The following is a 10,622-nucleotide window of genomic DNA, read 5'->3' as shown; positions in this document are numbered from 1 at the left end:
TGATCTTAATGTTGTTATTATTTAGATTTTAAGATGTTATCAACATGCCCTTCAAATACTTGCTACTGATAAGAGATAATGATGTGAGTTAATGATACTTAGCTAAGGAGAAAAAAAATATTCAGCTTTAAATTTGAAGGAAGTTCCATTGAGTATTATAACACAAGTTTCAGACTGACCCAGTGGTTATTATCTAAGCCGGTTAGTGACACCAAGAATTTCCAATTTCCATAATTTGACGTGCAGCAGTCACATGAACTGTGAAGGTAAAGCAAACACAGGTTCGGTGTTAGAGGAGACATGAAAAACAAGAGCAGCGCCTTATTTTGCGTACTTGTTGTTCTCCTTTGCTGCTCACTTATGTCGGGTTGTGAGACATCGATTCTGCGCAGTTTACGACATTTTTACTCTCATATATTAAACTTTTAACTTAGAAATAAGTTCTGTAAGTTGTCACTATTCACTCACTGCGTTTACTGTGAGCAATACAACGAGAGGTTAAGGCCGTCTTTTTTTAAGCATTTATTTTTAGGGTATTTTTAGTGTCCGATTTAGATATAGAAAACAGAAACTTGGTTTCGGTTTTCGACAAGCTAAAGGCGCTCGTTACAAAACACTCGTTCGCGCTACGCCCCGTCACTCTAGTGCAGCGGAAGCGCTTTCAGAATAAAACTAAACCCGTCACCCAATGGCAGCCCGGACTTATTGAGAGACACACCTTCCCACCAATCAGATTCTTACGTGCGCTTCTACCGCCAGCAGATATCTACTACTCATCTTTGGAGTTTCGACCTCGCTGTTGCACAGTTCACAATCAGTGAGTATGGTAGTTTTTGGTGTTGTTCTCCTGTCCTTTTCCTAAGGTGTCATCATTTTACTTTTACAGACTCACAATTGCAACGTCAGACATTTTCAGTTGTTAAAGTTATTTTTTATTTTGCTAGCCAGTTCGCGTTCGCGTGAGTGTCGGTAACGAATATTAGCTTGCTAACAGCAACCTGGCTAGCAGCTTAACAGCCAGGAAGTGCAAACACGAAACTTACTGAACTTAGGTTTTGCTGAAGTCCCCCGAATTTGACCGCTTTAGGCTAACGCTGGTGGCTAATTTTAAATACGAATGCAATGAAAGCTAAATATGGGCGATGACGATAAATGGAGTCATCGCTTTACTGTGGTGGCCTCCTCGCTCGACTCCATTACAAGCTTTCTATTTCCTCATAATGACGTTGTACATTCACTATTGGGACCCAGAAAGCTTTCTCTAAGCTCCCTTTTTGTAAAACCACTATGAACCGCGCCTTTATTCTGCCCCACCTCGCTTTTAAACATGTACAGCAACGACCTGTGTGGAGGGTGGGACCAGCAAGGAACCGAAAGTCAGTATGAGCTCGTGCGCTTGTTTAGGACCGCGGTCAAGTGAGCCTCACATGCGAAGTGACAGTCAAGCTAGCCGCACAGTCAGCCGCGCCTACGATGTTGTTGCACTTTTCTTACGGATATTACGGTACAGGTGCCGACAGGCTTAGAAACACAAGTCTTCTTATTCATTTTTCACTATTTCACAACTCATTCCACTTCTAGCTTTGAAATATTAGCTAATCATAAATTATAATTCTTACACTACACATTGAAAATAACAACAACAAAAAGTACAAATTCTGTAACAGTGCAGTGTTGTCAGAGTTATCTACCGGTTGCACCTGTTGCTCCACTCCCACAAGGCTGGTAAGCAAACTGAAGAGGGTTGACACTGACAACACTGTATTGGTTGGGTGTACTGAGGGTGGGCAGAAATCGGAGCACAGGAATCTGGTGAGGAACTTTTTTGAGTGGTCTGCATGAAATCACCTCTTCCATCTGAATGTCAGTAAGACAAAAAAGATGCTGGCTGACTTCTGAAGGAAAAAACTGGGACTATGCCCATCGACGACATGGTTGTGGAGGTCAAAACATTGGACAGCTACAGGTATTATGGGGTTCACCTGAATGACAGACTAGACTGGATGACATAGGTCACTGAAAAAACTGCTCTCCATCATGGACAATCCATTACACTTGCTCCATTTCACCCTTGTGAAGCAGCAGAGCTCCTTCTAACTGATCCAACATTTCAGCCCTGAAGAACACTTCAGGAAATCATTCCCAGTGTTCTCTCTGTAAAAGTGTACACTAACTTTTCAATATGGTATCTGTTTATGTTTAGTTTTCTGTCAAACCGTACAGTTCATTAGGAGGAAGAGTCAGGGTGACCTAGGGTTAGAATCCAGTGAAATATTTGTGTCACCTCATACGGGTTCCCTGTATTATCAGCTAAAAAATGAAATTATTCAAAGTACAGTACAGAAATTTCTCAGAGACCGTACAATTCAGAGAGCTGTGAGGCGGAAGAGGAAGAGTGAGGGTGATCCAGAGTAAGAATCCAGTGAAATATTTGCATCATCTGTAATAGTTTTCCTGTAATAAATGCTAAAAAAAAAAAATACACAATATCAAAAATACCGTTTTGCAATTTTATTAAATTGGGGATAAGATCAAGTTGAATAGAAATGTACAGTATAGTGAGAAAATTGCAAATATTTCAAAACTCTTGATTAGACTCTTGTGTATATAAGCCAGTCGGCACCCGTACCGTAATATGTATAAGAAAAGTGCAACAACATTGTAGGTACGGCTGGTGGTGCAGCTTGCTTGACTGTCTCTTCGCATGTGAGGGCTCACTTGACTGCAGTCAGCAAAAGTCAATAACAGGGTCCCTGCACGACTCATCGTCACTTGATGTGGTTTAAAAATGGTTTAAAATGGAGCACTGTAACAAAAAATAATTTCCCCCAGGGATCAATAAAGTATTCTGATTCTGATTCTGATGTGACATCACGTGGACGTGGGGCTTTTTTCTGACAGACACCCTTTTTTTCTATGCCTTGCAAACACAGTTGCTTGGTGTAAATTGGGGGAAAAAAAATCATAGTCTGGGTAAAAAATGCAGTCAACAAGGCAGCATTTGAGTTATTCTATTTCTTTCTCTCTATTTGTGTATTTATGAAAGTCTTAATAAACATATATATGAGTTAATCCCTCATACTGGAACACCAAATATTAGTTGCTTTTTTTTTTTTTTTTTTTTGGAGCAGGCGCTCTGCTTGTTGGTCTTGTCAAGCCAGAATAACTTGTGGTTCCTTGTTTTGTTGCGTATGCAGTGAATCAGGGTGAAGTGTAAGAAAGTTGAAACAAAGCAAACAAACAGGGTTTATTGTCACTGAGGGGCACTGTCTGATGATTTACTGAATGAAGCAGAATTTTCTTTACACACAGAAGGCTGTTGGAAGCTGTCTAGCTTACTGCTGCCTTTTGTCTCCGCCCTCTGCTGTTGTGAGTGGCAGCACTTACAGAACATGTGTATGTCATGTTAGTTTGCTACCTGTTGTAGACGAGCGACACAGTCTTTATTTGCATTGGAAAAGTGACGTACATATATCCTTCTCAAGACTAGTGTTAACACCCTTTAAGGTGTTCTGCCACATTAATCATCAACCCATTTGTTTTGTTACTTCTGATTCCTAAAAAGCAAAAACACCCACCCAAACTCTTCAGTAAACGGTACTGTGTTGGAGATCAGGACAGAGGCTTATTTTATTCTATTGTGGATTCTGATGACACATCCTGTGTTTACCTTTTGTAGGTACTACACTGGAGCAACAATGGTAAAGATCTTTATCGGTAACCTCTCTCAGAACACTGAGAAGGATGAGATTGAAGCTCTGTTTACTCAGTACGGCACAGTAACAGAATGTGCCAAGTACAAAAACTATGCTTTTGTTCACATGGAAGACCGCAAATCTGCCACCAAAGCAATCCGTGAACTGCATCTTCATAAGCTGAATGGCAGACCCATCAACGTAGAGCCAAGCAGAAGCAAGAACCAGGGCCCCGTGAAGCTTCACGTGGCCAATGTGGAGAAGGGCTTTGACAAAGAGCTCCGTGACCTGTTTTTGGAGTATGGCAATGTCACGGAGTGCTCCATCGTCAAAAACTTTGCCTTTGTGCATATGCCTAATTCTGACGAGGCTATGGATGCCTTGCAGGGCCTGGATAATACAGAGTTTCAAGGTAAGTGTAAATGTTTGGGTCTATAAGGGGTTTTTCAGGGGTTCCTTACTTTTTAGATTTGAGGGACAATGTTTTTCTCTCTCGCAGGGAAACGCATACACGTTCAAATATCAAAAAGCAGACCGAGAGGGGAACCAGAGGAGGAGGAGTATCCACCTCCGCCTGTGAGAGGAGGCTATTTTCCTCCTCCCTTTCCAGGGGAGAGACCCGAGCCTCCCTACAGAGGCCGCATGTCCGCTTACCCTCCTCCTCCTCCGCCCCCGCCACCTCCCCCTCCTCCGAGACGAGCAGCGTATCCTGATCGTGGCTATGGCGATCGAGAACCTTATGGGGTGGTCGATTTCTATGAGAAATACAGAGCCCGTCCTTACGCCCCGAACTTCGATGACAGGCGTCCCAGTGCCATCCCCCCTCCACCCCCTCCTCCCTCTGCATTGGTTAGGGAGCGTCTCGGAATGGGCTCTCTTGATCCGTATGAGCGGCGTCCACTGCCCGCTCCTGCAGGTTACATGGCGAGGGATCGAAGCCCTATCAGAAGAGCCCCCCCTCCGCCTGCTCCTGCAGCTGGTAATGGTTACTCCTACGAGCGTTCTCGATTGTCTCCGATGTCAAGGGCGCCAATGTACGCAGTTCCCCGTCCCCGGGAAGCCTACTCGGCGAGAGTGCCGCCGCCGCCACCACCGCCGCCGCCTCGCTATGCAGGCTATTAAGACACCTCGAGTGTAATACAAGGTGAGAACAAAGAGTGGATGCTTCATGAACTCATTAATCACATTGATAACAAGCAGAAATGACACGGAAACAAAAGTTATAATAGACATGAGAGCTGAATCCGTTAATTGAGGTAGAATCACGCTTTAAACCATCAGCCAAAACTCAAAATTTCCTTCAGGTTAATAATAAAGGAATTTAAACGGTGCTGCTAGAATCCTAAAATATTATTGCTTGAACTTCTCAGATCAGTGTTGCGCGAATCCTAAGTAAAACGCGCTCCTTGACATGTGTGGTGTGCTCTTTTTCCAGGTTTAGAATATGACAAGATCGTCGTCGTCTGCTGATGCACGTGGCGCTATACGCACCCCTCCCCCCTCCCATGTCTATGGCGGATTGCGTTGCGTTTGCTGAGACTTACTGGAAGATACTGTATTGCGGACAGCCCCGTATTTAAAAAATATACGATTTCTTTGTCTGCAGTTCTTCTGAGCTGATCATGCCTTTTTCTCCTCCTCTCTTTGTTTTCCTGTTAAAAGCTTTCAAAATGTTTTTCAGAATAGGTGCTTGGACTTCCAGTGTGACCAAAACTGGACACTCTGCTTTTCAATTTTTCTAAGTGGAAAATGTAATCTGGGAAACTGTGACCTATTTCTTCTTTTTAGAACAAGGGATTCATTTAGATACAAATACGTGTAGGCTTTGTAAGCAAAAATTGTTTATTTTAAGATTGTTGGTTGATTACAAAATGCTTATTGATCCAAGTTTTAAAGAAATTTCAGCATAGTAGTTCTTAAATACAACACCTGCTGTTGGAGGTTGTACAGCAATCTTTAAGATTTGCGACACATGTTAGCATGAAGTTTCAGTGTGGTTTTGTTCTTTTTACACTTTGTGTTCTTTTCATGCGACAGTAGACTCCTTAGCCACCATTTATGTATGATTTTTATTTACTTTACAGACTGCTTTTTTTGAAAGCTTTTTAATAAATGAATAAAACAAAAAAAAAAACATTTTAACTGTGAAATTATTCCTCGTTGCGTTGGCCTCTTAGGACGAAAACCAATTCGTCAGATAAGATTTAGCTTTCTTTACTCTTGAAACACTTTCAGTTTCACTCTTCAGTCCTGACATTATCAGCATGACACATGGTAGGTGTTTATTTTTTTTTTTAATCCTCAGCTCACTACTAGAAAACCTGCCAGACTGGTTTTCCATGTAAAGTGTGAAAAACTATAATGCTTATTAACCCCCTGCCCCTCTCCCCCCTTTTTGTGACACACCCGAGACTTACCACTGCCTTCTTGAAGTCTTGCCAGGTTAGACTGCAAAAAGAAACCAAAAGTTGATTTAACTTTAAAGCTCAAATCCAGCGCAGTTAATGAAGTACGGAAATGTCCACTCCCAAAAGTCGCAAAAAAATAGGCAACTTAAACTTCCGTTCCACTCTGTGGCTACACAAAGACTTTTTTTAAAGCTGTGTACACCGGCTTCTCCGTGTTTTGAAGTCACATTTCGTCAGTCATCTCCCATTGCCTACCTTGGGTTTTTCATCAATGGCCCCATGCTTCTGTCCAAAGTTTATTTATTTGTATCATCCTTCATTTCATACATTTTAGTCATTTTTCTACTATTTCTAAATTAATATATGTAACACATGAAATGCGCGTGTGATATTCTTAGCCTGTGTGCTCTTTATAGGTTGTTAGATTCAGTGCAGGAGATGCCAGCTCATGGTAAGTCCTCAGAAGATGTCCAGCACCCAGATTAAAACAGGTACATGCTGCTTAAACTGTGGTATTGCAATAAATGATCACACTTTGTCTTCTTGGATTCATACTTTTTCTGCTGTTGCAGTTTTGAAAGTAAAAAAACAAACAAACCCTGGCACTTACAATAATGGTAATAACTTTTAAAAAAATGCTGTGGTATTTTGTTTCAAAGCACTTTAATATTAATCTTAAAAGGTGCCATATAAATAACATTTTACTTAATAACATTTTAGCAACACTGTCTCTCTTTGTTAGAATTGATTCATGTAGATTGAAGGCTTGTTATGGAGTCTTTGAATCTGTGTCTTTGTTCACAGACGTGTCTTTCCTCTGGCACTTGCTCCGGGTCTAGAAGTGAATTCAAAGGGGATTACAAGCTGGGAAGGACCTGGTTAGAATGCAGTTTAAGGTAAAGGGACTCTTCTTTGATCAGTTCAATTTGTGAACCTTGTTTAAAGTGTCTGCTCTTACAGGGTATGGATTTTTGTCCCTCACTGAAAGTTTGAATGATTGGTTGATGAGTTGGAGTGAACATCATGGGCGATGGGACGGCTGTGTCGCTACATCTCTGCTTTGATTGGAGGGTAAAAAAAAAAATGTGGGAAAGAGGGAAATACGACAACTAAGTGGTTTTCCTATTTCCCTCTTTTAAATGTAATTGAAAGTTATTGTATGTTGCAATTGACTACAAGGACCTACTTTTTGTCTTTTTTTAACTCCCATTTTCTACCTTTTGAATTTTAGCTATTATGAAATAAACAATTTACATTTGAAAATGTTTTGATTTCTTTATTTCTATTTTTAAAAGTTAGCATCATACATCATACAGTACGTTAGGGTTATATGATAGTGAAGTTTTTAATTATCTTTTTTTAAGTTGCATAAATTCAACTGCTCCTAAGCAGCCAATCACATGGTAGCGACTCAATGCATTTACGCATGTAGAACTGGTTAACACAGCCTGCTAGCATGGGTTGTTCTGATCTACTGGGATTTAAAACAAAACCTTTTTCCAGGCAACTATCTCTAGGGTGTAAGACATTAAAAAAAACAAAAAAAAACAAAAACCCAGTTCTTTGTATTATAAATAAATATTTTTGTTGGTGTCCAGTGTCAGACGAGAATTAAAGTATGCAGAAGAGAATCTCTGAATTCTCAACATGTTGAACTATAAAGCAGATGGGCCACAGTAGCAGAAGACCACACCAGGGGTCATAACAGGAAGCTCGGGCTGCATTTTGCACAGGCTCACCAAAGTATGACGATAAAAGACTGGAAAAATGTTGGCTAGTCTGATAATTCTTAATTTCTGCTGTAACCAAATATTGGTGTAAACATCATGAAAGTGTGGATCCACCCTGCCTCATGTCAAAGGTTCATGCTGCTTCTGATGCTGTGAGCATGTGGAGAATATTTCTTGGCACACTTTGGGCCCTTGAGTACCAAGTGAGAATTGCTTATATGCCACAGCTGCCCAAGTATTGTTGACCATCCATTTATGGTAGTAGCCATCTTCTGATGGCTGCTTGTAGCAGGATAACATTTCATGCCTCAAAGCTCAGATTATCTCAAACTGGTTTCTTGAACGTGACAGTGAGTTTGCTGTGCTCCAGTGGTTGTCAGTCATCAGGTCTCAGTCTATAAGGACACCGTTGGAATGTGGTGGAACCGGATTTTTACAGCATACATTTGCAGCAACTGTGTGATGCTATCGGTATGTCAATATGGACCAAAATGTCTGAATCTATGCCATAAAGAATTATGGTTCTGAAGGCAAAACTCATACTAGTAAGGTATATCTAATAAATTGTCAGATGACTATATATTTATGCCAAATCACAACAGCGGTTGCCTCAAGGAGCTTTATATTGTAAGGTCTACAATAACATGGAAAAAACCCCAACAATCAAACAACCACTTAGTGATGGTGGGAAGGAAAAACTTTCCCTTTAACAGGAAGAAATCTCCAGCAGAACCAGGCTCAGGGACGGGGGCCATCTGAGATGTCTGGCTGGAGATGAGGAGAGGAAGAACTTTATAAAAAAGGAAAGTTTTAAGCCTAATCTTAAAAGTAGAGAGGGTATCTTCCCCTGAATCTAAACTGAGAGTTGGTTTCACAGAAAAGGGATCTTAAACCAGAAGGCTCTTCCTTCAATTTTACTTTTAAATATCCCAGGAACCACAAGAACCCAGCTATGTGACAGCAATGTGTTCTTTCGGGGCGTTATTATGAGATCTTTAAATGTCACATATCATTAATTACAAGTGGTTGATTGATTTGAGCACAAAGCATCTATAAAAGTCAGACTTCAGCATATAAACTGACTTAGACTGATGCTGCTTTGGTTTCAGGCCGAGTGCAAAAGTGTAGTTTTTGAGCTACAAAGTGTTATCTTCACCAGAGGGGTGTGGAACTGCCTGCAGCATTAAAACATACAGTCATCACATACTCCCTCCCCAAAAACCTAAAGCACAATGAGTCAGTGTGATTTTATTTGCACAATTCCACAGCTGTGCTTATTCAGCACTCACTAACATGATGTTATTTGTGAGAAACCAGCAACATGATGTTATTCATTTGTGAGAAACCAGACAGTTAAAGCAGAGGAGTGTTGAATCCAGGTTTTAAACAGATGTTTCCACTGAGTGAGGGGCAGAATGCATAGATGGATACTATAGTTGCCTAATCAATGAACAGTGAAACTGGAAGTGAGTTCATTGGATCTGCTAAAGAGCGAAGTATCATTTCCTCTAGTCCCTAAGTCACTTTCCCCTAAATCAAACAAATACTTGGAAATCGTGTGCGCTCATCCAAGAAGAATTTTTTTTTTAATACTTAGATTTTGAATTGTTATTTCTTTACTTCTTATTCTTTATCTTCAGTCTTTTGTAGTGGACATCAAGTCTTATTTGATCACAGAATTATATTTTGTCTCATTTTTATGTGGATTTATGGCAAAGTTAAATTTTTAGTTTATTTCACGTGAATTACAACAGATCAATGAAACATATTGGAATACTGAAAACTGGTTAGGTCATGTCACCAGTGGCACTTCCATGATCATAGCTGGTATGACAGAGTGCTGAGTGAAGCATTTTCCTCAAACTGTTGAAGGGGGACAGACATTAGAGCTGGAAGGTGAAAGTTCAGGCCAGGGTTTGAGGAACTTGAAAGGGGCAGAATAACAACACCCAAAGTCCATTATGGAAGCTAAGGCTTTGAAGTTGTGGGATTTGGTTTCTTAGTTGCCATACAGGACACCAGCCAATGAAGGGAATCGTCTTTCCATGACAGCACTGTTTGAGAGAGTTCTCACCTCCCAGAGGACGTTCTTTCAGAGATATCAAGATCGTTACTTTGATGGGCTGCCTAATCTTGAAGAATCTGCCTCGATTCATAGCTACAACCAGAAACCTGTAAATTCAGATCTGAGGTTATCCACATACACAATGTTTTCATGCCTAATGCTATCTTCGTAGTTGAGGACATCCCTCTGGTTTGTGTGCTCTGACCTTTACGTTTCTCTGAAACTTGGATGCATCTTTTCTGTTTGACATAATTAGAGGACCAGCTGTCTTGGTAGTTGTGGGCAGATTTTTTCCTGTTTTCATGTTTCATGGTGAAAAACCATTTTCACCATTTCTGAATAATTTGAACTCACTTGATAAAGACAGGAGAGATACAGTTAAATGTACTTTTAGAACAGTAATTAAATAAATCAACAGGGGGAAGAAGAAATCTATTCATTCTGCTCAACTGATTTCTCCTGACAGTATATAGGACTCGTATAGATTGCATAAATGATGTAGTGGTCTCACACAATTACGTCCTCCACAGAGCACAAAAATACATTGCTAGATATCATTTAGAGTATGTGAAACTCGTACAACTACCGCCTGCATGGCAGCGACAGTGACCACATTCCAGACTAGGAATGCCTTTTTTCAACTCTATAAATGTGTGTTGTAGTGGCGGCACTCCGTCTCTATTTCACTCTTCTGTTCCACCTTTAGGAGTCAGTCCGGCAACAT

General features: G+C 40.6%; 1 protein-coding gene across 3 annotated transcripts; it reads left to right on the top strand.

The window, feature by feature from the left end:
• Positions 1 to 686: 686 nt before the first annotated feature.
• Positions 687 to 7,366, top strand: LOC146580636 (RNA-binding protein 4.1-like). Of its 3 annotated transcripts, XR_014891294.1 has the most exons (5): positions 687 to 817; positions 3,680 to 4,107; positions 4,195 to 4,839; positions 6,908 to 6,999; positions 7,064 to 7,366. XR_014891294.1 is itself a non-coding variant. In XM_085267381.1 (4 exons), exons 2-3 carry the CDS (start codon positions 3,699 to 3,701, stop codon positions 4,815 to 4,817), a joined length of 1,032 nt encoding a protein of 343 aa, XP_085123507.1. In that variant the 5' UTR covers positions 687 to 817; positions 3,680 to 3,698; the 3' UTR covers positions 4,818 to 4,839; positions 6,908 to 7,366. The 3 variants fall into 3 exon arrangements, 2 of the variants coding, with proteins under 2 accessions (XP_085123507.1, XP_085123506.1); XM_085267381.1 differs by having other exon boundaries at positions 6,908 to 7,366; XM_085267380.1 differs by lacking the exons at positions 6,908 to 6,999; positions 7,064 to 7,366 and adding an exon at positions 5,131 to 5,829.
• The last annotated feature ends 3,256 nt before the right edge of the window (positions 7,367 to 10,622 follow it).

This window comes from Mchenga conophoros, linkage group LG3 (genome assembly GCF_057382185.1).
Source record: "Mchenga conophoros isolate Kocher_MC1m ecotype Shallow Benthic linkage group LG3, M_conophoros_male_GT1.1, whole genome shotgun sequence".
Lineage (NCBI taxonomy): Eukaryota > Metazoa > Chordata > Actinopteri > Cichliformes > Cichlidae > Mchenga > Mchenga conophoros.
The sequence above is the reverse complement of the archived record's forward strand: the minus strand, read 5'-3'. Positions and strand labels throughout refer to the sequence as shown.

Coding starts and splice junctions, on each gene's coding strand:
- LOC146580636 (XM_085267381.1), top strand. CDS start 3,699: ATGGTAAAGATCTTTATCGGTAACCTCTCTCAGAACACTGAGAAGGAT. Junction 4,108..4,194: donor GGATAATACAGAGTTTCAAG/GTAAGTGTAAAT, acceptor TCTCTCTCGCAG/GGAAACGCATACACGTTCAA.